The 26,522-nt window shown below is 38.8% G+C and overlaps 2 protein-coding genes across 4 annotated transcripts in view; one reads left to right on the top strand and one right to left on the bottom strand.

The window, feature by feature from the left end:
* Positions 1 to 1,052: 1,052 nt before the first annotated feature.
* lmnb1 (lamin B1) lies at positions 1,053 to 21,039 on the top strand. Of its 2 annotated transcripts, none has more exons than XM_017489838.3 (12): positions 1,053 to 1,141; positions 1,460 to 1,842; positions 13,583 to 13,739; positions 13,844 to 13,969; positions 15,069 to 15,239; positions 16,066 to 16,191; positions 17,953 to 18,173; positions 18,300 to 18,525; positions 18,608 to 18,712; positions 18,849 to 18,968; positions 19,079 to 19,177; positions 19,878 to 21,039. In XM_017489838.3, the coding sequence occupies exons 1-12, from the start codon at positions 1,067 to 1,069 to the stop codon at positions 19,923 to 19,925; spliced, it is 1,857 nt and encodes a 618-aa protein (XP_017345327.2). In that variant the 5' UTR covers positions 1,053 to 1,066; the 3' UTR covers positions 19,926 to 21,039. The 2 variants fall into 2 exon arrangements, with proteins under 2 accessions (XP_017345327.2, XP_017345330.1); XM_017489841.3 differs by having other exon boundaries at positions 1,109 to 1,146.
* A 3,340-nt stretch (positions 21,040 to 24,379) lies between these two features.
* marchf3 (E3 ubiquitin-protein ligase MARCHF3) overlaps positions 24,380 to 26,522 on the bottom strand; it is a 28,337-nt gene continuing 26,194 nt past the window's right edge. For both annotated transcript variants that reach the window (XM_017490054.3, XM_017490055.3), the window contains exon 5: positions 24,380 to 25,155. In XM_017490054.3, the coding sequence (XP_017345543.1) occupies positions 24,997 to 25,155 (159 nt within the window). In that variant the 3' untranslated portion in view covers positions 24,380 to 24,996. The remainder of the gene's footprint in view (positions 25,156 to 26,522) is intronic.

The raw sequence follows: 26,522 nt of genomic DNA, 5'->3' as shown, positions 1-26,522 counted from the left end.
TTTAACTCTGTGAGTGAGTGAGTGAGTGAGTGAGTGAGTGAGTGAGAGAGAGAGAGAGAGAGAGAGAGAGAGAGAGAGAGAGAGAGAGAGAGAGAGAGAGAGAGAGAGAGAGAGAGAGAGAGAGAGAGAGAGAGAGAGAGAGAGAGAGAGAGAGAGAGAGAGAGAGAGAGAGAGAGAGAGAGAGAGAGAGAGAGTGAGTGAGAGAGAGAGTGAGAGAGAGTGAGTGGTTACTATTCTCACATATTATACACACTGATATTTGCTTAACTATCATCAATGCAATTGTATGCATTGATTATCCCTTAACATTACACTTAAACTGAACTGTCTTCAAATGCACATATACTATCAGGAAATTGTAATAAGCACCACTCAGGCAAACCATTACACTGTTTCTCTAAGAGACATGTGTATTGATTTAAAAGTAGTTGCAAGGATGTGCTTTAGACTGAGGCCTGGGGTGAAATATTTTAAATCTGAAATGCTGCATACTTCTCCAACTTTTTAGACACACACACACACACACACACACACACACACACAAGGACTTCCGATTTTGCCAAATCTCAGGTTTAATCTGTGTGTAAAACCAGTCCAGTTTTTGTTTTGTTTACTTTAACAAGGCATAAAGGCTTCATTATTTATGAAAACTTAACATATTAAAAGTTATTTATGAAAATTATTTACATAAATAAGTATAATTAATTAATTTTATTATACTACATTTAACAGAGTATAAATGAAACCTAATGAAAAAAATAGAGATCATATTCATAAAAGTGGTGGAAAATGTGAAAAAAATTAACAAAACAAGTCACAAAATTTGCAGTGAGGAAAAATGTGTATTAGGCTACTTTTTTTAAGTTAACTTCAACACCTGCAGTCCAAGTCCGACTGATAATCAACAATAAATCAGAGAATGTGTAATATGTGCCTTCTCCTAGTCTGTGTACCACGTGCTGTAGCTTCAGCATTATTGGCGCAAAGCAAACTGCATTCCAAATTATTTGAATTTTGTCTCGGTTGAAAACGTTGTGCTGCGTCGGGGTTTGTGATTGGTCTGTCTATGACACGTGACCGCCGCATACTGATAAGCGGCCATATTCGTCTAGCCCATTCTTTCATTCGTTTGGAAGACAAAGTAAGGTATTTGTGTTAGCTCTGTGGTTTTTATTAGTTTATTATTGTGTTCGCTTGTGCGTCTTCCAGGTGCTGTTTTGAATATAGGATGACTTAACGTTTATTTCTCGTTTCTGTATAATTATTTACGCTAATTTACGTTGCTCTGGGCCCTTATCTATCGACCACTTGGCTATATATAACCATATTCCTAATCGTTTTTCCGGCGTGGTGCTAGCCGAAATATTTAGCATTCTGAGACGAAATTTCCAGCGTCGAAACACCTCACGTAGTCCAATCAAAACCTAAGGATATTTTACTTTATTCCATCTTTTTTTAGTTTACAATGGCGACCGCCACTTCCACCCCGGCCGGCCAAAGAATAAGCACCCGGGCGAGCAGCGGCACCGGCGGCGGCGGCACTCCTCTGAGCCCCACGAGGATCACCAGACTGCAGGAAAAAGAGGAGCTGAGCCACCTCAACGACCGCCTGGCTGTTTACATCGACAAAGTCCGGAGTCTAGAGTCCGAGAATAGCGTTCTCCATTTGCAGATTTCTGAAAAGGAAGAGGTGCGGAGCCGGGAGCTGACCGGCCTGAAGTCTCTGTATGAGACCGAGCTGGCGGACGCGCGGCGCTCTCTGGACGACACGGCTAAAGAGCGGGCCAGGCTGCAGATCGAGCTGGGGAAACTCCGAACCGAGCATGAACAACTCCTGCAAAAGTGAGTGACCTTCATTGTCGTTTCTGCTCGTGCACACGTGTTTGTCTGTGTGTTTTTGTTTATTTATTTATTTATTTAAGTCAATGAATACAATTTCCTCCTCGTGCTTGCGACATTGTTTCAAAACGGCCCGCCATTTGTAACTCCTCAGGAATGGCCGCTCAGCGGTTACTAATGTTGGCGTCTTACTGTAACGCAGGCGTCTGCTCTGATCTGACAGGAGAGTTCAAATCAAACCTAGTAGACGGACAGAGTACACTGGCATGGCACTGGAGTGAGGAGGTAATTGGAGTGCCAGTGATTTATGGCGCGGTTTGAACGCAGGCGTTATTTAGCACTTTCACAGGATATTAGTTTCATATCCGCGTAATGGCCGGGTGAAGTTCGGACTTATCCCAAGCGCCACACCTTTGCTTGCTGTGGGGGAGGGGAAACTACCTTCAGCCTCAAACTGGTCGGAATGGGACGCTAAGCACGAAGCGACAGTTTTTCCCTTTTTAAAAAAAAAAAAAAAAAGACAATTATTCTTGACACGTGGTTTTGTTTGTTATTTTAACCCTGGTGTTCTACTTGCACTGTACTTAACGTGGAGCTATATTAACATATATCAACATTAAACTTTATGTATGTGCTTGGCCCATTTTTTGGTGAGCATTAAAATGAGTAATGTAGCCCACTTCTTGGTGCTTCATATCTTTTATTAAACAGCTTCGGGTCATTTGGACCCTGTGGAGAAATCAGTTGACTGTCATCAACTGTCAACAAAAATAAAATAAATAAAAAGTAGGTGAATTCAGTTACTGTTGCTCCGTTCATGTTGTATTTACCCCTGATCTCTCTCACCTGCTGGTATGTGCATCCCCAGGCATGAGAACTGGTTTTGTGTGTGCTTACTGTTCAACAAAAACAGATGTGTTCATGGTTGGTCGTTTAAAATATTACGTCCGTCTTAAAGTAAGTGTGTCCTGCACAAGGATTGAGAAGTTTTTAACTGGTGCTGTTTTCATGCTTTTCAATCTGTTGTGGACAAGGCTGGGACATATCCCTCTCATTACACACTGGTGTCTGTGGCTAATTAGAGGGAAGCAAAGTGCCTGCTTGTTTCTGAATGTCTGCCTCCTTTATTTATTGATTTTGTATTTACTCGAATACTGTTGTTTGAGAGTATGTGTGTGTGTATAAAAAAATGTGTATATATATATATATATATATATATATATATATATATATATATATATATATATATATATATATATATATAAATATAAATAAATAAATATAAAATAAAATAAAAAATTAAGCCCTTTTTGTAAGGGGAAAAACTAATTCATTTCTGACTTTGTTTGAAGACATTTTGAGAGAGCAGTCAAAAACATCTCTGATCATTGATTGCTGTCTACACTCATCCTGTATGCAAAATATAAGTTTTCTAGTCATTCTTGGTGGTTGTTTATATATATTTTTTTTAATATTTAGGTTTAAGTCCATCCATGTAAGTAGTAGTTAAGCTCTTGACATTAGAATGCAAGGCATATAAATTAAAAAAAAAAACATGCACAATACTCATGATGGGTAATCCTTTCTGCTTTTATCTGGCAAACTGACACAAACTGTGATAAGCTGCCATGGTAAATATTTATTAATTTTATTTACATTGGTCATTTGTAAATATTAAAAATTGTCCTGACTTGCACAATACTTAATTCACTTTTAAAAAAATAAATAAAATCTCACTCCAATAAAACTCAGTGCATTGATATCACAATTAAATCGTGAAATATTTACCATGGCTATTTAGGTGTAGAGCTGAGAAATTACAAAAACAGAAAAATCATATAATATCCTTTCAGCAGACCTGTTTTAATTACCTGTGTAAGTGAAGAAAATGTGTAATTGGTAAACCAACTATATGATGTAGGACTGGGTCCTGAAGAACGAGGGCACTGCATCAAGACTTATGATTGCAACGTACCCCATCAGGATGCACAAAGACCTTTTGCTTATTCAAATGGCATCATGTATACTTGGAGCTATTTTGCATATGTAACTACATCTCAATACACATTAAGGCTGACTGAAGTTTTATAAATGGTTAGTGTTGATTTTAGTAATTTATTGTTTTAGAAACATGAAGCACATTATTTTGACTTTTTTTTTTTTTGCACTTTAGTGTTGAATAAGTCTACCACTGAAGTGAAAAATATTTTTCCAATATAATGAGTTTCCACACCTGATGTGTGGTTTACATGCTCTGAATGATGCTAGTATGAGTATCTGCCAGCTTTGTTTGATGCACATGTAGTCACAGCTAGTCATATGTCATTTATGCATCACCTAGGCAAAATGATTCAGTAATCAGTATGAAGGCCAGTTTGTGTGTGTTTGAGTGGTCATCAGTCATGGAGAACATGTCAGAGTGGTGCTTCAGCCAGTGTCAAGGCCATATGCTGCTTTCTCTACAACTGGAAACCCCATTCATTAGGCCAATCGCTAAGCATTAACCTTGTCCCAGAAATGTGATCCTGAATTGGAAGTAGATTGAGGTCTTGTGCTTTGTCTGTGAAATGGTCTTGTGCCTTCCCTTGTTAGTGGCTTTATTAGACACTCATGCTCTTAGATCAGTTGGTTGCCAAGCTGAAGTCTCTAATCAGCTGTCTGTAACTTATTTTGGACTGTCGTACACCTATAATGGTTTAAAAATGTTGAATACAGAGCAGGGCTGAGTTCTGGGAACTAAAACGGCCAGGTTTGCATGGGCCTTCATATTTTTTTAAAAACCCTGATTTAGACACTGGTTCAATTTAAGGATGTTGTATGAAGTTTTTGAGCCAATGTTTTTGAAATGTTGATTGTTAAACCATTTTTGTTTCATATTATATGATGTGTCCTCAGTTATTTCTGGGTTCATTAATGTTCTACTATTTGAGCTTGTTTGGATTTGCTATGTTGGTTCAGTTTTTGGGTTGCTGAAGTAAAACTAACCTTAACAAACCACTCTTGTGTAATTGCATTGTCCTGTGCTGGGCTTTAAGCTTAATGGCTGAATCATGTGGTTCCTAGTCTACAAAGCGTAATGTGTGTAAAGCCAAAAGTATACTTCACTTTACGTGCGATGCAAATTTCGTCATCAGCAGAGTACGTGTGCCGCCAGATTTTTTCTAACCCGGTCGCACGTGCACGTTTAATTCTTTTGCACTATTTAGTTGTTCCACAAGGTGGCAACAGTGACCCTTGGCTATTGATTCAAAAAATTGGATAAGTGGATGAGACAGAAATAAGTGCAGTTTAGAAAGTACCTGCATTTGTATAATTCTAGTCTTGGAGTATCAGGATTTGTATATGGGTGCTAATCGTTGTTGTCCTTCACACCAGAAGACCTGCTCTGTACTGACTCTTGTAGGCCGGGAGGGGTACTGCAGGTAGTTGTGATGCGCATGCATCGACCGCCCGTGTAAGCCTGCCTTTCAAAAGGAGTATAATTTGAAAGGCTATGCATATGCTAGTGTACACATTTAAATGAATTTAAAAAAAGTATACCACAGGCTTTTTTTTTTTTTTTTAGTGCTACAACATTCAATATTAATGAGGAAAATCTTTAATCAAACTTGACAAATTTTGGCTTTTCAGTCCACTGCCCTGCCTTCGAGTCAGCTTTATAGAGTGTATGTGTAATCATCTCCTTCATCTTATAGAGCCATTCCCATAGTAACTTTCCCCCATATTGTCTTTAGTGGACCATAAGAGCTAACCCTGGATAAGTGCTTATGGAAACTATTTGACTTGGTTGGTACAGGAAATTCCAAGTGAATTGTCTTTTTGAAAGAATTCTGAAAATCAAAACCATGTATGCCAGTTTTACTAATGCCTTTTTGAGCCTGAGAAGGTGGATTGACTGAATAACATAAACCGGTGAGGGAGAGAGCGTCAATTGATTGAGTGAAACAAAAAAGAACCCTCTTACCATCTGTTCCAAAGGAAGTCAGACAGACTCTCTTTATTTGCATCACCCGCATCTGCATGTGTGCAGTGTCCTCCTAAGAGGAGGGTGTGTGTGTGTGTGTGTGTGTAGTGGCCTCTGAATAAATCATTCAACTCTGAGCATTCTACAATACAATGCGTGCCGGATAGAGAACTCCATGCATCTGGATTCAGTATGTAGAAAAATCGACTGGATTACATCGTCATTTTCCATATGGTTAAATGAGTGCAGCTTTTTGGCCATTATGTCCCTTAGGTTTGAGTGACATGACAGCTGGGAGACCATGTTTCTTATGGGTCTGCTGTCTAAGCCCAGCTGTCCATTTCCTACTGAAGTGTTCCTTTGTCCAGGTTGAGCAGAGAGGATGCATTTGCTACCCAAAGCTTTATGGAGTTAAGTCAGGGTTGTTTGTTGATGAGGCTGCCCCAAGTGTCCATTTAGTAACAGGTGGACCTTGTATTTTGGGAAAACATACACAAGCAGTAGGCTGTGTATGTTGTCAATTTAAATAACTATCATTTTGAGGAATATTTAAGTTGTTGTGAAAATCTTTGATGGGTCTTCCCCTTCTCCCTTACTAACTGTTAACATTTGCTTTGGCCATTTGTAAACCATTCCCATGGAATTTCCACGTGAGCATGGCAAAGTGTTCTGGACTTAGATACCGTGCTCAGTGCTTTTTCTTTTCTTTTTTGGGGGGGGGGGGGGATGTTACACGGTTAGCTAATCATGCTCTGTGCCATATCGGCACTAGAGTGATATTAAGTCGGGCATAGTTAAGACTTTACTTTTCAGTAGAATAAAATAAAATCTCCATGCATTCAGCTACCCAGATAAATACTGCCTTAAAATTATGTCTAGATACTGATCATCCAAATATAAACAGCAATAAGATGAATATTCTTATCCCGTAAAACAGCTGTGTAAAGGTCTAAACATTCACCATCAGACATCATTGTTTAATGAAATGTTGTTAAACACGTGTGTGTTGGTAAAACTTATAGTATGCTCGAGTTTTTTGGATCAGTTAAAGGTTCCTGGAACCCTTTCTGAAAGGACAAAGCACAGTTGCTGGTTTATGCATTGAACCCTTAAAGGGGTAGTTCACCCAAAAATGAAAATTATCATTTACTCACCTTTGTCATTCCAAACCTGTATGCATTTCTTTCTTCTCAGGAACACAAAAGAAGATATTTTGAGGAATGTTTGGAACAAAACAGTTTTGGAGCCCATTGTATTGACCCCCAAAAAAAGACATTTCTCAAAAAAAACTTTATGTTCAACAGAAGAAAGTCAGTCATACAGATTTGAACAATATGAGGGTGAGTAAATGATGACAGTTCACCAAAAAATTTTTATTATGTCACTTAAAGGTTCCCCTGGGAGACATCTGAAGAATCTTTAAGGGAAAGTATGCAGTCAATTTAGTGCAGCATGCCAGCGAATCAAGTCTGCTCACTAGTTTTTGGCAATGAAATCCCACAGGTTTTCACAGAAAGGGAGTGGGGGGAGTAAAATCTGTACTATGGGCTTAAATTCAGTCATTGTGATTAGTAAGTAGGCCGTGCTGTCTGAGTTCTGAGAGAAAATTCAGTTGTTCACACTTAATCCCAGAGCACAGCTTTCCTCTGCTCTAACATTACCACTGAAAAAAGTTCAACATCCTTAACACCAGGCTGTCGGTCTTAACAGGAATAAACCAGAATTATCTTGCCGTACGGTGTCATAAAACACACAAGTGGTGTGATGTTGGGGTTTATTGTTTTGTATGGGTGTCGTGATTGCTCGTAAATGTAAATTGTTCAGTGTGTAGGCAATGTGTTTGTCTTGTGAAAGTGAGCTTAAAAATGACAACTTGTATCCAATAAGTAGTTTGTTATATGAAGCTTCTATTGACATGGAGAAAAGCTTTACTTTGATGAATGCGATCAGAGATTCATGTCTGGGGGAAAAATATGCATTTTAAGTGAATTGGTTATTTTTAATTAAGCAGTATGGCAAAATTGACAATTTTTGCTGCTATATTTGTTGGTGTTGATGGCATGAAAAGGTGTTTGAGTTCTCTTCCCACTCCCAAGCAATGAGCTTTCAGCTGTATTCCAAATTCCTGACATGCCATACATTTTTGTCTCACTCAGTGATTCTTTACCCATCTGTACCTCATGCTTCAATCCCCACCTCACGTACTCCTGTGTATGTACACGCACACACAAGGACAACGCCCTTTAGCTTCTCAGGTCAGTCCTCTAAAACAGCAGGTCTGTGAAATCATTTACCAGTCATGTGCTAGGATTGGATCTGTCTGACACAAGCATGTTTCGTAATGTGTGGTGATTAGTCAAGTATTTATGGCGAGAGCTGTTTGAGGGCCAGTGCAGGCTTGACGTTCTCATACCAATCCAGACACATTTCTTTGTTACATTTCTTGATGCCGATGGATCAGAAGGTGGGGTGTGGTGTTTTTGTTTTTTTTTTTTTTTTTTTTTTTTTTTTTTAGTTTTCTATGCCATCAGCTCTGACCATATTGCTGGGTGCAAGGCAAACATTATAGTGGTCCCTCAGCAGTTAGGGCTCTAGATTACAGCTCAGAAGTCGTGAGTTCAATTCCCGGTACTGTTGAGCTGCTGCTCTTGGGTCCTTGAACACGACCCTTAATCCTCAACTCCTCAGCTCAATTATAAGTCCCTTTGGATAAAAGTGTCTGCCAAATGAGTAAATTTAAATGCAAACCACAGGTCTGTATCAGTATGCTAATTAATACATTGTATCTATGCAACATAAATGATGAGAGGAGCTACCTATTGTGGACATTCCATGAAATTAAATGTTTAAAAAAAAAAAAAAAAAAAAACTCCTTTAATAAATAAGAAATTATAATTGTTGGCAAATCAGTTTGATGTATAAGTGGAGTGAACCACTGCTGCTATTAGAAAATAATCAGCTTGCTTTATACCTCCTATTTCCTATAACGGCTCATAATCACATTCCTGCACAGAACACTGCAAAAGCCATTTACTTTTTAAAAAAAATAATCATTTATGCTATGAATAGACTCAAATTAAAGATTAGTGCTCCTATTATACTTTTACTGATCTTAACATTTCATGTAATGTGTAATCTATCTGTTTGATTGTAAAAGGTCTGTACAGTTTCAAAGATCAGTTCACGGCAAATAGTTATTGTCTCCCAAAAGAAAGAACTGATTTTGAATCAGTAATTCAAGCATTACTTCCTGCTCAAACCTATGTTGGTTTGTAACACATTTGCATAATTCCTGCCTATGGTCTTCACTGGTTGCCTGTGAACAACACTTCGTCGGCGATAAAGAAAGCAAACACTGTGCGAGTGTGATTACAAGAATCAGAAAGTGTCCGACTTGTCGGCTCCGTTTTCAGCTCCTCCCCAGACTGCTAGCAGCAACTCTTGCCGATCGGTTACATGCAGCCGAAGTTGAATGCGCCATTGTTGTCGCTATGTCAAAGACACTGTGTTCTCTGTTGCAAAAGCAAATCCACTTCGCATGCACTTCCAAGGGATGAGGATGTGAAAAGTCTGTGGTTAAAATTCATTTTTACAATATCACAGCAGTTTAACCTTTTTGTTGTGTTCCTGTCATTTTACTGCTGAGGAAGCCTCTGGAGCTGAAATTCCGATATGGTAATGGGTGTTTTGTTTCCGACACGTGCTGTAAGGTGTAGACCAATCACAACTAACTGGGCTATTTGACCAATCAGAGCAGAGTAGGCTCTTGTAAAGGAGAGGTTTTGGAGATACCGGATCCTTGATTGGACCGTTTCAGACACTGTGAGTAAAGGTGATGGTGTATATTATGAGAGAATTGTTGCTGTGTGTGGTGGTTTTTTTTTTTTTTTTTATTTAAAAAAACCTTAGATGCATGTAAACCTATAGTAGGAGGCCTCCAAAACAAAATTGGGAACCTTTTTAAAATGGCATAGTAGAGGCAGTTTAACTCACTTGTTTTGTATAAAGTCACATGTAAGGGTAGATTTGACACTGAAGTTTTTTATATATATATATATATATATATATATATCAGTTATACAGTGAGGGGGAAAAAAGTATTTGATCCCCTGCTGATTTTGTATGTTTGCCCACTGACAAAGAAATGATCAGTCTATAATTTTAATGGTAGTTGTATTTGAACAGTGAGAGAAAGAATAACAACAAAAAAATCCAGAAAAACACATGTCAAAAATGTTATAAATTGATTTGCATTTTAATGAGGGAAATAAGTATTTGACCCCCTCTGCAAAACATGACTTAGTACTTGGTTTAAAAACCCTTGTTGGCAATCACAGAGGTCAGACGTTTCTTGTAGTTGGCCACCAGGTTTGCACACATCTCAGGAGGGATTTTGTCCCACTCCTCTTTGCAGATCTTCTCCAAATCATTAAGGTTTCGAGGCTGACGTTTGGCAACTCGAACCTTCAGCTCTCTCCACAGATTTTCTATGGGATTTAGGTCTGGAGACTGCCTAGGTCACTCCAGGACCTTAATGTGCTTCTTCTCGAGCCACTCCTTTGTTGCCTTGGCCGTGTGTTTTGGGTCATTGTCATGCTGGAATACCCATCCACGACCCATTTTCAATGCCCTGTCTGAGGGAAGGAGGTTTTCACCCAAGATTTGACAGTACATGGCCCCGTCCATCGTCCCTTTGATGCGGTGAAGTTGTCCTGTCCCCTTAGCAGAAAAACCCACCCAAAGCATAATGTTTCCACCTCCATGTTTGACGGTGGAGATGGTGTTCCAGGGGTCATAGGCAGCATTCCTCCTCCTCCAAACACGGCGAGTTGAGTTGATGCCAAAGAGCTCCATTTTGGTCTCATCTGACCAACACTTTCACCCAGTTGTCCTCTGAATCATTCAGATGTTCATTGGCAAACTTCAGACGGGCATGTACATGTGCTTTCTTGAGCAGCGGACCTTGCGCGCGCTGCAGGATTTCAGTCCTTCACGGCGTAGTGTGTTACCAATTGTTTTCTTGGTGACTATGGTCCCAGCTGCCTTGAGGTCATTGACAAGATCCTCCCGTGTAGTTCTGGGCTTATTCCTCACTGTTCTCATGATCACTGCAACTCCACGAGGTGAGATCTTGCATGGAGCCCCAGGCCGAGGGAGATTGACAGTTCTTTTGTGCTTCTTCCATTTGCGAATAATCGCACCAACTGTTGTCCCCTTCTCACCAAGCTGCTTGGCAATGGTCTTGTAGCCCATTCCAGACTTGTGTAGGTCTACAATCTTGTCCCTGACATCCTTGGAGAGCTCTTTGGTCTTGGCCATGGTGGAGAGTTTGGAACCTGATTGATTGATTGCTTCTGTGGACAGGTGTCTTTTATACAGGTAACAAACTGATATTAGGAGCACTCCCTTTAACAGTGTGCTCCTAATCTCAGCTCGTTACCTGTATAAAAGGCACCTGGGAGCCAAAAATCTTTCTGATTGAGAGGGGGTCAAATACTTTTTTCCCTCATTAAAATGCAAATTAATTTATAAAATTTTTGACATGCGTTTTTCTGGATTTTTTTTTGTTATTCTGTCTCTCACTGTTCAAATAAATCTACCATTAAAATTATAGACTGATCATTTCTTTGTCAGAGGGCAAACGTACAAAATCAGCAGGGGATCAAATACTTTTTTCCCTCACTATATATATATATATATATATATATATATATATATATATATATATATATATATATATATATATATATATATATATATATATATATATATATATATATATATATATATATATATATAAATAATGCATGACTTAAAACAAGGCACATATTCCCAACATGGTCATATTAGAATATCTGGTCGTCGTCGTCCCTCCCCCCCAATGTATTTCCGATGACGCTATTCACATTAAATTATAACCAGACATCAGTATTAACTCAATAAATCTGAAAATATAAAGAATTCGCAACAAAATAGTTGTGTAATAAAGTGGAATAACATGGGGGGGGGGGTATTGAATGCTTAAAAAAAAAAAAGCCAGCAGCTTTCCAAGGTAAGGAACCAGCTGAAATCCATAAGTAATTATACCTCCTATCTGTGCAAATTTATTTCAGCTGGGTTTGTAAATTGCTGGTCTATAAAAAGGCTTTTACGTTAACAAGGTTTCACACAAGCAACATCTCATGATGGGTAAAAGCAAAGAGCTCTCCCAAGACCTTCGCAACCTTATTGTTGCAGAACATATTTATGGAATCAGAGACAGACGTATTTCAAAACTTCTGAATCCTCCAGTAAGCACCATTGGGGCCATTTATTTTCAAGTGGGCGCATCATCTCTCCATCAACCGGCCACGCACAGGAGCTCCTCACAAGATTTCTGACCAGGGAGTCAGAAGTGTAGTCAGAAGAGCCAGGGACCACTCGGAAAGAGCTCCAGAGACCCTTGAAGGCAGCAGGTACCATCGTCGCAGAGAAAACAATAGGCAATGCACTCCACTGCTCACGCTCACCCCACAAGACTCCCTTACTAAAGAAGAGGCATGTCGAAGCTCATTTAGTTTGCTGCTACCAATGTGGACAAGCCAATGAAATTCTGGGAGAGTGTAGTTTGATCAGACGAGAGCAAAATTAAACATTTTGGTTGTAATACTGCACACCTTGTTTGGAGAAGAAATGGCACCGTGCATCACTGTAATACACTATACCAACAGTGAAGTTTGGAGGTGGAAGCATCATGCTGTCGGGCTGTTTTTCATCACATTGTATTGGCAGACTTGATATAATTGAAGGAACAATAAATGGAATGAATGGGGGGGGAAAAATCAAGGTGTTCGAATATTTTGAAAGTAATGCAATTATTGTCCAGTGCCCCCCCTTTTGTCATTTCTCTTTATTACAAAACTTCATTTATGGACTTTTAATGTTTGGATTTCTTGAGTTAATACCAAGACACAAGATTTCATGTGAATAGCCTCATTGGAAATGTATTTACTGAAACAAATGTTGAGGAAGGAGTGCCACAAATATGTAGCCAAGAATCCCATTTCCTGTCAGTCCATGAGTAGAGTTTTGTATGAGAATTCTTTCATTCACATAACTTGTCTGGAATGAGTAAGCTGTCCTAGTGTTTTATGAATGGATTCCTCTGTCAGACATGGTTGGACAGATCACTTTTGAGTCAGCGATGCCTTTTTAAATAATGACATTTTAATGTTTGAGTGGAAGGAATGGAATTAATTAAACTTATCCCATTTTAAATTACTTTTTCCTGATTTTTATTACCAGCTTTGTAAAAGCATGCATGAACATTTTGCTTAGATGGCTTCTTAATGTTCAACATTAGAACATCAGGAAATACTTTTGATGAACATTTTCCTATTGGACCAGGTGGCAATATGCTTATCTGTGAGTACAGAATCTGATCTTAAGGTTGGTTGGGAGTTATGGCTGCTCCTCTCTCTTTTTGATTTGTAACAAGAAAATATGTTGATTATTTAAAATGATTGCATGGTTTGATGCCAGTTACGATTTTTTCCCTCCATCAAATACTCCCCTAGTTGCCAAATCAAATTCCCTTCTTACACTGAGTGAAACGTAATACTTTAAGTCAATTATCATGGCGTGCCTTGTTTCTTTTAGATCGTCAGACCTTCACCTTTGACCGACTGTTCTCACCTATCCTTAACTTTCCTAAAGTTCCATTCTGCAGCTGGTGGTTTTGTTTAGTAAATGTGCCATCGTGTCTTAAGATACTGATGCACTGTGTATTTATGGTTGTAGTTATGCTAAAAAGGATGCTGACCTGGCTGGCTGTCAGGCCCGGCTGAAGGATGTGGAGGCGTTATTGAACACTAAGGAGGCTAGTCTGGCCACGGCCTGCTCTGAGAAGAAAGGCCTGGAGGCCATGCTAGCAGATCTGCAAGCCCAGATCCAGGAGGTACACCTGCCACTTTTTAACTTTTCTCCTTCTGTAGCAAATATAATAATGTACAGGCACACAAGCTCTCTCAGCTAATGGCACTTTCACTTCTGCATGTTTAGCTGGAGGCAGGACTGATTGCTGCTAAGAAGCAGCTGGGAGATGAGACTCTGCTGAGGGTGGATGCGGAGAACCGCTGCCAGAGCCTGATGGAGGAGCTCGAGTTCCGCAAAAACATGTTTGAGGAGGTAATGACACAATCGCCACTCATGGAATTTGGTTCAAATATCTGGGAAACCCTTTTTCTTCCCCTCTCCCCTTTTCAAGCCCCCCCCCCCCCCCCCCCAATCCATTAGCATAATGTTCATTATTTATTGCTTAATATTTTGAAAGTTATGCAATTATTGTCCAGTCTTTTTTTTTCCCTTCTTCAGTCAAAAGGTGGTGCTGAACTAAACCAAGAATCATAATAGTTCAGACTTTCATTGCAGTTCTACATGAGCTCAGTCTGACATACAGTTGTAGTGTACTGCTGATACCATCTTCCCTTGAATAATAGTAGTAGCGGCAATCAGTTTGCTCAAGGTCCTGGACCTGTGCTGCCAACAGATATCTATCAACTAAATGGATTGAAAGGAGTTAACAGATTGTAACCGCCCACACACTGTGGTGTTGACCCATAACCATGCAGCTGTAGCAAAAGAAAATGTATTGGTAGACACCGTTTTATTTTGCTTTCAGAGGGAAGTACACGGTAGTGTAAAGAATCAGAACAGTGTCAGAAGATTAAAAAAAAAAAAAAAAAGTAGTGTGGATAATTTCCTACCCTGGGTGGGACAAATTTTTTTGCTTTTGACCACCTTCTAAAGAACTTGCATTTCCTGTGTATTCCAACTGGCGAAGTTACAATGAATTTAAAGTGAAATTCTTTACGATAAGATATCTTTTAGTTTCGCTGTTGGTGTCATTGCAGCAACATGACCTGGCAAATCAAGTTTAAATCCCTGCATTGTAGAGTGCTGTCTCATATGAGGTATATGCAAGTTTTCAAAAAAAATAAATAAATAACATTGAAAATAAGTAGGCACAAATATGATTCTACCTGCTGATCCTGGGTACACCACCTTAAATACAGAAGCTGTTCTCGAAGACCAAGTAAAGGAATAGTCACGTCTGAACATGCATGGTTTAGAATAGTCCTACATCACGCTCTGCCTGGCTCTTACCCCATTTTTATTGACTCACTTTTTAAACTTTTTTTTTAAATTAAAATATTATTATATATTTTTTATTATAGTGCTTGAAATATGCAAGCTCACTTTTTTATTCTGCTCACCTGATTCACAGGAAATTAAGGACACCCGGCGCAGGCATGAGACCCGGGTGGTGGAAGTGGACTCTGGTCGCCAGATGGAGTACGAGTTCAAGCTGGCTCAGGCCCTGGCAGACATGAGGCAGCAGCATGACGATCAAGTCAAACTCTACAAGGAAGAGATGGAGCAGACCTACGTGGCCAAGGTGAAACTCGTTAATTACTCCATGAGTTTATAAAGAGCTGTGTGCAGGATTTATTAGAACAAGCAATCTACAAGTAAATAAAAGGACGGTATGTACAAAGTTGCTGAGAGCGATGTACAAGTAACATGACCTTAAAACCTTCTAACACTTGGGCACACATTCCCAAAGGATTATCATAAAGGATTTTTAAATGCTCACAGACTAAGAAAGTCCTTTATGATGTGATTATTTAGCAATGAACAGATAAACAGTGAGTTTAGGGGAATTTTTAGTTGAATGCAATAAAGGATGTCCAGGGTGTTGCACAGTGCTTGCATGCAGCAGAAGTGATGAGCACTTAAAGCATTTCCACTTTAGTCTTGCTCAACCCTGAAAGGATTTTTTCCCCCTATTCTTCTTTTTTTCTTTCTATTTTGTAAACATGTAATGAATCTGACTCTACAGTGATTCTTTTTAAATGTCAACATGGTTAAATAACTTATAAATCTGTTAAGATAATAGATTTCTTAGTTAACTTACAAATTTTAAGAAACCAAAAAATAATTGTGTATGCACATACATACTGTTTATGGATCATATTATGCAGGCTGTTTTTATTTTTTTATTTTTTATTTTTTTACTATAGTAAATGTTGTGTGTCCTGGTACTAAATTTGCCCTGCTGATTTTTGTTCTTGCTTTAACACCTCTCTCAGCATCAGCGGTGCCAGTGTTGCACTTCCTTCCAGCCTCTCAGAAGACCTTCCAATTTTAGTTCCTCTTTGCATTAAGTTCAAGCTCCCTTCCAACGCTCTGGTCGTATTGAGCTGTCCTGTGTGTGTTTTCAGCTGGAGAACATACGCCTGTCTTCAGAGATGAACAGCAGTTCAGCAAGCATGGCACGGGAAGAGCTGAAGGAGTCTGCTTTGAGGGTTGAGAGTCTGGCAGCTCAGCTGGCCAGCCTGCAGAAGGAGGTATGCATTCTCTTAAACACACTCCAGCTGTTCCTGCTGGGACATTTACACCCTATGTTCTATTGATCAGAAAATTTTAAAACGATTTAAATTTATTTTATTTCTTTTTTGTTTCTTTTTTTTTTTTTTTTAATGATTGGTAACGCAATGGTAGTGAGAGGGATTTAAAATTTTTTTTGGCAAAAGATAGTGTGCGACATCATTGGTGCAAAGTGCGCAACAGTGTCTCTCTTCTGCAGCTTGAAAGAACTTCCTGTTTAGTATGCACAGCTGATGCAGACAGTTAAAATTCACAAAGGTCTGTTAGTCTTGTCAGATCAATCTGTCTGAGAGCATTAGACAGTGCCCAAAGAGGACTACATATAGCTAATACTTGCGTTCTTCAAGTTGATTTAAGAAGCATGACCTCTGAAGTAGTACGTTATGTTAACTAGACCTTTTCGCTTAAAATTTGGACATATAAGGACCTGTAGCGTTTTTGCTTGATCGCTAGGTTGACATTCTTTTGGGTATGTGACTGAAGATGGCAGGCAGTGAACCAAATTTTTTGACGTGTTTTCATATTGGTGCCATTTTCCCTCTTAATGCCATCATATTTATGGCAAGCTGAGATCTGCGTTTTAAAGGTGCAGTCTGTAATATGAAAGTGCTTCTGACAGTCAAGTGATTTTAAAAATGCCTTAAGCCTAGTTCACACTACACGATTTTAAGTCGCACTCGTCAATCATTGTGTGAACTCCAGATATTTCATTGAGGCATGAAAAGTGTCATCACTGGCAGTGATTGCAGCGACGAGCTACAGCCAATGAGAGGGCAAGGCATGGGGCGAGGTCACCGTGAGGAAGAGAAACCCGCAAAGATTTTTTTTTTTTTTTTTTTTTTTTTTTTTTTTTTTTATAAACTCGCCTTCAACTCTCTGTAGCACATACAATCCCTGCTGCCCGTGTGTGCTAATCCATTCTTTCACCCACTTGTTTGTCTTCCGTTCATCTTCAAATAAACAACTCCTGTTTCATGCATGGTTTTCGTGTCATATATCCATCACTTTTTGCGCGTGTTTTCATGACAAAACGTAGTTTTGAAACCAGATAGTCATCGGGTGACCGTGTAGTTGCCAGATCATGTAGTGTGACCCCCCTGTTGCCGAGCAATGATGTAGTGTGACACCACAACAATTACATGCGTCCTGATTACACGAGAGCAAGTCGTGTAGTGTGAACTTCGTCTTAGAAAACTACCAATTTTGCAACACTGCCATGTAACTCATCTATGTAGTATTAATCTTTTTGCCTACATTTCCTTTTTCTGACCCTGAAATTGGCTCAGGACAGAGCTGCCACTCCTTCATCAAAAGCAACTTGCAAGCCATATGTTGCTTCAACAAAAGGGCTGACTTCTGCTTGGTGGGCTAAAATGTATAACGAATATAAATAAACAACTTGACTGATTTTAAATAAAGGAACCTCACTTTAATGTGTGTAATGTGCTTCAGCAGTGTAAGGTTTAATGTACTAGGCAGGGAAGAGAGACAGCAGCTTCACAGTAAGAGGAGTGAAACAGGAGCAGATAAACAGAAGAGTGGACAGAAGAACAGTGAGGACAAGGAAGGTAGATGAAAGATGGAGAAGTCAGGAATGTGTTTACAGGCAGGCTGCATAATGGTCACTGCTCATAGGGTATGAGTTTTAGTTGGCAATTCTAGTGTCTTTCCACATTGCTCTGTGTTCTTCCCCTCTCATGTCTTTGTATTTGTTTGAATAGACACGAGGCTGGCAAGATCGCATCAGTGAACTGGAGGCTGCTTTGTCTCAAGAGAAGGATCTGAGCCGCAGGATGCTGGCCGATAAAGAGCGCGAGATCTCCGAGATCCGAGCCAAGATGCAGCAGCAGCTGGAAGACTATGAACAGCTGCTGGATGTCAAACTGGCCTTGGACATGGAGATCAATGCCTATAGAAAGCTGCTGGAGGGCGAGGAGGAAAGGTAAAATGCACTTTGTTTATGCAAAATGTTTCCGAGATGCTAGTGTGACCGGCTCAGCGCCACCAAACATGAACTTATAAAATAAATAAATATAAAATTACTTTTCGTCAATGCTCTCTTCTTTAGGTTAAAGCTTTCTCCCAGCCCCTCGTCTCGTGTGACTGTGTCTCGAGCCTCGTCTAGCCGTAGCGTTCGCACTACACGTGGGAAGAGGAAGCGTGTAGATGTGGAGGAGTCTGAGGCCAGCAGCAGCGTCAGCATCGCCCACTCAGCTTCTGCCACTGGCAACATCTGTATCGACGAGCTTGACGTGGACGGCAAGTTTATCCGGCTGCACAACAACTCCGATCAGGTAAGAGACCATGGGGAAAACAGTTTGTTTATTAATTTTTTATTTCATGCATTTTGTAATTCTTATCTATGGGCTTTTGTAGGACCAGGCAATGGTAGGGTTTGAACTGACCAGGGTTATTGGAGAAACTTCAGCTACCTACAAGTTCACTCCCAAATATGTCCTGAAGGCTGGACAGAAAGTCACTGTGAGTGCTTAGCTTTGCCTTTTAATGTTCATGGAATAGTTAATTTACTAATAATCTCATCTGAATTGTAGTTTATGCAACTGTCTATTTCTGAAATTTTTGCCTAGCTTTTTAAGTGCAATGCTGTCTGTTGTAGATCTGGGCATCTAACGCAGGTGTGAGCTCCAGCCCTCCCACTGACCTCATCTGGAAGAACCAGAGCTCCTGGGGCACTGGCGAGAACATCAAGGTGGCCCTGACCAACCCAGAAGGAGAGGTAAGAAATCATGCTCCGAGGAACTAATGCCCTGGCTGCCATTGTTTGGTTTGTAAGGAGTAATCCAGTATACCTAGAGTCCATCAGAGTCTGTGCCATGCTGTTTGCAGGAAGTTGCTGTAAGGAGCACCGTGTTCAAGACTGCCACAGTAGCAGAGGAAGATGATGAGGGAGTGGAGGCCTTTGAGGAAGAACTCTTCCTCCAGCAGGTGAGATGAAGTGACTAGCATGATGCCACTAAGAAACCATGTTGGTCATTACTAGAGCATGGCCGTGTTCACAAGAACATTTTTGCCCAGTTTTACTTTGTTTGAAGATGCTGCAGTGGGGGTAGAATTGCGACTTTACAGTTCCAGGCTCCCTGGTTCAATCCTGAGCTCTGGTTACTGTCTGGGGGTGGAGTTTTGCATATTCTCTCCAAGTCCATGTGTGTGTCTTCTCAAAAACCATGGCACTACAAGTGACTATGCTAAATGGTCTTGGGTGTAAATGAGCATAAATCTGTGCCTGTTCATAAATCTGTGTGTTTGCTGCAAGCCCAGACTTTTCAAGATAGTCTCCATATGCACAACCCTGACCAGGATAACACACTGAAGATTAATGAATTATTTGCCCACAATCTGATGAAAGAAAATGTAAACAGTCCACAAGTAAGACTGCAGGATAAAAATCCCAGTTCTGTGTGGAAAATTTGGAACGCCAAGATGAATACCATATTTTATGGACCGCCCCCCTGTTCTGCATTGAACATTTTCTGAAAGAATAAACAAAACGTATCGCTTCATCTGTTTTATTTTCAAGGTGATCGGTAATTTTAGTCACTGGTAAGTCTGGTGTTTTTTCATGCCTGAAGAAATTTTTGGCTTCACTTCTGAAATATAATGATCTTTTACCCTAATGTCTTGACAGGGAGAACTACCAAGAGAGGGTGCCAAGAGAGGCTGCTTGATCATGTGAGAGCAGTAACACTACGTACCACCTAACTCTTCCACTACAGCCAGGTTCAGCTGCCAACTCTACAACCACCTCAGAACTATTTTTGTATCGCTTGTGTATAATAATCTAAGTGAAAATTTTTTTTTTATTATTTTAATGGATTGTAAACCTTTTTTGGTACATTTCTATTTTTATTTTGTACGTGAATTGATTTTAAAAAATGCTTCACAACTGTTTTTCTGTGAACCAAAATTTAGCGATCAGTGGAGGACTGTAGTGAGATTGAGCTCAGTGACAAGTAGGCAGCTTTAGCAAAATTAAGTCCTCCAGGTGCTGTGATTTTACCTTAATTGTGTATCTTTTTTTTTTTTTTTTTTTTTTTTTTTTTTTAAACATAGTATTTTAAGGGTCTCTTTATAGAAAAGTTATAATTTTATACCAGTTTTGTAGTTTTTAGCCAGACAAGTTGTCTATAACGGAATGTAGATTAAATTCACACACAAGTTAAAAACGGACTGCTGTTTCAAATATTATTTTGGAAGAGAGGGCTGCTGGATAAATTCATATTGTTAGTCTGTGAAATCCCAGACTGTTTGAACTGCAAAGCACCACAAGGTGGCAGTCTGGAGTCGCATTTGTTACATCGGGTTCTTTTCTTTTGAATCTTGGTTAATCAGTATATGCAGTGCCAGTTTTTCTATTCTTGACAATATGCCAGCATGCCAACTTACACCAAGGAAAAACTCCCTGTCCAAATATGTTTAACTGACAAGTTTGAGAAGAAAAGTAGGGGCTAGCATAATGACTTTCTACTGTACTTTGCCAGCAGGTTATGTAAGCAGTCTGTAAATTGGCTACACTATCTCTCATTATGATGAGACATTAAGGCAGTGGAGTGTAATGGTGTCACTTATTATCTAATTACCTCTTAAGAATTAGCCTTGGGTGGACTTGCTTATTTTATGCCAGTTTGTCCATCTTATCTATTTAACTCTTGAATAGTCTTATGCCTATATTTTGAATTGATTTTCAGCTTAACCTTGAGTAGAATTGTGGGTTGTCTTTCATGTCACTTGCATGCTTTTGCTCTAACCTTTACACTTTGTAAGGAAAAATAAAATTTTGTTGTATTTTCTATCTAGTCTGCTTTTTTTCCCCACTCCTCCCAAAAATGTCTAAATTCTATAGACAAAATGTCTCTCTTGAATTTATTTCTGTTTGGAAGATGAGTGCACTCCAAGTATGTCATTCTCTCATGTTTTAGCTTTGGGTAAATAATTTTACAATTGCTAAGTGTGAGTTCGTCTGCTGGTTTGTGAAGATTCAATGGTGGCTGTAATTTCATGAGTAATAAAACGCACCACTAAACATAAAGGACCTTGTGCTAGACCACTAAGTGGTGGGGTTGTGTTTTCTGTCTGAGAACTTAACGTCTGTCCCGTTGGTCTGTATGAGATTCTTGTGCGATATCTCAAGAATTTGTTGATTTAGGATTGCATCAGGGAGATGTAGACCATGATGAAGCCAAGATCTGTTTCTGTTATGGTTTGTGTGGTGTTAAAATATTTGGGAACATGACCCTGGTATGGTTGAAATATTTCCGAGCTAAATTATGTATTGATTTAATGCAATGGCTTTTTTAAATATAGCACAATAAGCAAATTCCTTCCAGAGAGAACTTGCATTACTGAACACCATTTTCTATTGTTGAACCAATTTGAACTCTTGTTGGAACAGAGTTGTCATGGTCAGTTCATTGCTGTGAAGTATTTCTTTAACACTAGTGACTAATGAACTAATTAGTTTTGTATTATACCGAGCTTGCATAATGTAAAAAAAAAAAAAAAAAAGAGCTGAATTTGCAATGAAGAAACCAAGGTACAAATTATTTTAAAAGCGTATTCAGGATGTGTCCATATCATGTTTTGCCATAAAGTTTAATCATTATGCTGTCTGACCTTGTTTCAAGGGCACATATTTGCAAATAAAGTGAGTCAGTGACAGGAAGAAAGATTCAAAACATTTCAATCTGGCTGGAGCTGAATCCCCAACACACTTCTTTTAATGGACTGGACACATTGCACTGCAGCTGATAGGAGCAGGTGGCACATTCCCGAGTTTAATGAAGGACGTCTGTTTTCCTCCATGAGGGCCTCATTAGTGATTTCAAAGCACACGTTTGGATTTGGGAACCAGTGCTGGTTTTTGAGTTTGTGTTGAATTCTGATTATGGAAACGGCATAGAGAAAACAAGATAATCTTCGATAGGTGATAATTAGTTGAAACTGCACTTTAGGCGGTGACTCTTTGCAGGATTCATATGATTGCTCATGGTTGAGGTAAAGCATGACTTAATGGAACGGATTCATGTAGAAAGCAGTTAAAATTTAATTATGTTAAAAAGGTCATCAGTTTTCATCTTGTACTTACTTTCATGGTGGAAAATTGAATAAGAATGCATTTGAACACATTAAGCACTTATGTATAAGTAGGGTGAAGTCAGCTAAAATAGGCCAGATAAGGTTGGAGCGTCACAGCCCTTTAAGTTTTTACAGCCAATCACAGTAACTGATCTTACATTGTTGCTACACTAGTCTAAGGTTTTTAAAGTGGGCAGGGCAGAATGTTATATGAAGCAATGCTTACCAGTGAAGCAAAAGGTCTGAGAACAATGTTTTGACAGGCTTTTTCAAATAAAACGTTTCAATTTTAAAAGAAACTAAGCTTGTATAAAGATGATGCACATGTTTAGCAACCTTTTAACACACTTGGTACTGTTTAGACTTTAGAGTGTTCAGTTGTAGAAGAGTGTTTATTTATGATTAATGAAGAGCACGAGTTTTCTCTTTGAGTCGAGTTCCTCTCAAGGGTTCATCAAGTCATCTCCGAGGTGTTCTTCACCACTGGCGCTTCTGGCTTGCGCATTAGGGATCTGGAAATAAATCTACATCTGGTTTTCTATAAAGTCGCTTTGTGATGGTGTATGTTATTAAAAAAGTGCTGCACAAATAAAATATAATTGAATTGAATTCCTATGAAGGAAAAAGCCGCTGCTTTCATATGCACTGAGAGAGTGGTATTCGTTTTGTTGGCAGAGGCCCGTATACATCTGTTAAATTTTCTAGATTGCTTTCCCTAACTGTCGTTTTGTTGCCCGTTTTTCATTCCGTGTTTCACGTTCTAACAACTGTTACCATACATTTCTTCTGAACTCTAACAACGCTGCAGGCGCTCTTCTGTTTATAGCCAAAGAAAAAGCCATAATCTAAGCCCTTTTATTAAACATTAGTAATATATATTTTTTAATACTTTACATTAAATGTAGTCTAATTAAAATCCATTCTGCTTACTTCATTCAACAGTTTCTCCATTTTTCATTTAAGGTTGGAATAGCTCTGCTTTAAGAGTGCCATGAGGACAAAGGAACTTTGTTCCCTGTACAGAAGGTCATACAAAAAAAATCTTTATATAAAGAAACTAATAATAAATCGTTTATATTGCACTTAGCTGTATTTGCATTATTTCTCTGAGAAGTTAGCAGTTGTGTGCTGCGCTGACGTCACAGGAGGACATTGCTAGCACAGCTACAATGGTGTTTAATCTCTAACATACGGAATAATTATAAAGATTAATAGACATAGTCATTCAGGATGAATTTTTTGGAAGTTTTTTGGATGACTGAATGCAGTCCAACCACAGAAAAGGAACAAGGCCCTTATTATTATTATTATTATTATTATTATTATTATTATTATTATTATTATTATTATTATAAATTTTTAAACAGCTTCTTAGTAACACTGCTCAACAATGAGAACGCTGTTGGTCTTCTCATGCTGACAGATTTTTTTAAATGCCCCTTTATCTGCTGGTGGTGGTTGTTTTTTTTCAGGTCAGTTTGACTCAGGCAGTCTGAGGCAGTCAGCGATGTCAGTTAGCTAGCAAAACTAGAAACATGCTTAGCTACCCATTTCACTCCCTCATAGAAACTGAAATGATTTTTATTACTCAGTTCTTCCTCGGTTTCGGTCTGTGGATGTGAGAAAAACTGCATCTAGATATCATTTTAGCATTTTATACAGAAACATCTGGTCTTTAAAGCACTAGCATTGTTAATGAGCTGTCAATGTTGCTAATCATTAGGTGATGCACCCATACACATCTGATCAAATGGTGGGGGAAAACAGTTTCTGTAGTGTTTAACTACAGTTTAAATGATAAATAAGGATTTATAGTTCTAGAATCTAACCTACTATATGTAAATGTTATGAACTATATGTTAACCTACTATATGTAAATGTTATTACATTTATTACCAGAACATTAATATAAAAAAACATTTGAAACCATCACAAATGCTTTAAGGTTAATGAAAAATGTCTCCTGACAGGGTTTTTCTTTTTCTTTTACTGAGCCTGAGGTACTTCAAAACAAATGACAAGTTGCAAATAATAACTTATGAATTTACAATGGACAAAGCAGGAAAATCATTTATATTGCAGATTCCATGATTGGGGAAGCCTTATGTAAAAACATTACATGTATTCCATTTACAAATTTCAAAGTCTCCTTTTCACAGAGAGAAACAAATAATGTGTGCTTTAAAAAACAAAACAAACAAAAAAAAAAAACCAAGAATGTCAGAAAGTGAGAACGTTAGAGTCATAAATAACTGAAAGTGTCTACTTAGCAGATTTACTATACAGGAGCTTGAAAATAAAACCTCAGTAGGATGTTAATGGACATTTGTCAACATCCCAAATATATATATTTATGTAGATATAAGTCCAAAGACAAAACAGAAAAGGTATGGGTCCATACTGTTGAGTAATCAGAAGACGAAACGTATTAAATAGTCCTTAACGTCCCTCCACAGCTAAGGTTAGCAACTTGCTAACATCAAGTCTACAGGCAGCTGGTTTCCTTCAAAGCTCTGAAATGCATCCACAGTTCCTCAGTAGCCTTTTTAGAATTAAACAGGAGAATCATGAGTGTCATCAGTGGCACTGTTTCTTCTCACAGTCCTTGGCCCATCCTCTCAGGACAATCCTCTGTGCACTCTATTAGAGTTTATGTAGACTGAAAAATGTGGTCACACTATAGATTCTTTGGACGGTCGTTTTATGCTCAGCAGGCCTGTCACTGACGGATTTCCCAGTGAATCACCGCAGGACGTGGGAAGCAGAAGCACCACCCTTTGATTAGTCTGACGCCATTCATTATACAGACGGCAGTGGTACCTGAGAGACACCTGTAACGGAAGGGCATGGACAGAGGTTAGATCTATCACACTGCTTAGGCATCAAAGGCCAAAGATGTCTAATGAGGCACTTTGTGCTTCATTCTGTACATAAATTATAATTATTCATATTGTATGTATAACCTTTAATGCAACCAACAATCAGCCACTGCAACCATCAGTCAGTAAGTAAACAGCTGCAGCAACTTTTGTTTATTTGCCCATCAGTAAGCAGTAGTAAGCAAGATCTAATTTCAGAGACATTTGGACTTGCTGGCAGCTACACATACAGGAACTTTCCCTCAAGGGCTCTTCAACTATGCTCGAACATCTGATTGCAATCTAAAAATATGGTGTGACAAGATTGACTGGGGAGTGAAGAAGGACATTGGCAGAACCTTTGTGTGGGAAAATATTAACTTTTTTCCTTGTGCGGGAGACCAGATGTGGAAAATTCAGACTCAAAACTGAAGAAACATACAGGGCTTTTCAACAAACCTTTGAAAAAAAAAAAAAAAACCTGTCAAGCCCATTCCACACCATAACCTCAAAATTTCTGTGTATTATAAACCAGAGAAAAATCCCCAACAGTCCTGGAGCCCCGAGCACAGTTTGCTGATTTCTATGCTCGGACAAACCAGAAATAACTCATCAGTTCGGTAGCAGGCTTAGTGAATATATGAGGGCAGGAAAGACACCTCCAAACTGTGACATCCAGGAGTTGAAGTTTCTTGTAATAAATCTAATTTATTTTTGTTGACTGCTGCAAAATGACAGTACCTAGAAACAAATGTTGTCCAATTATATTTGGATTTTAGATATCATGGTGAGTAAAGGTTATTTGGAACTCAGAGTAAGAACATGAAAAATAAAACTAAGGTGATTTCAGTCTCTTATGTTACCGGACATAATGCTAAGTAAAGCAAACTCCTAATATTACTGGGACTTTTAGTAAGCAAACCAACACTCTGGATTAAGCCATAGAGGTTCTATGTAGAACCCTACAACAAAACATTTCCTTATCATAAAGGGTTCTATTAGGAAGGCAGAAACCATTATTTATCAAATAAGCCTTTTAAATAACCATTGAAGAATTATTTATTAATGAAATAATTGATTTTCACCATCAGAACACAAAGCAAAACAAATGCACTACAATTACAGTAGACTGGGATTTGAAATCCTATGGCTAGGAATCCAAATCTGGTTCTTTTCACGACTGCATATATACAAAGACAAGGAACGTCCTCTCACATTCAACTGCTTATATTTCCAGCATATTTCTTAACATGTGTAAATATTTGTATTAACATAAAAACAGTCAACAACTGAGACATGAACTGAACAAGTTTCACAGACCTTTGATGAACAGAAATGGA

The sequence above is a fragment of the Ictalurus punctatus genome, chromosome 16 (genome assembly GCF_001660625.3).
Source record: "Ictalurus punctatus breed USDA103 chromosome 16, Coco_2.0, whole genome shotgun sequence".
Classification (NCBI taxonomy): Eukaryota; Metazoa; Chordata; class Actinopteri; order Siluriformes; family Ictaluridae; genus Ictalurus; species Ictalurus punctatus.
This window is presented reverse-complemented; position numbering and strand designations above follow the sequence as displayed.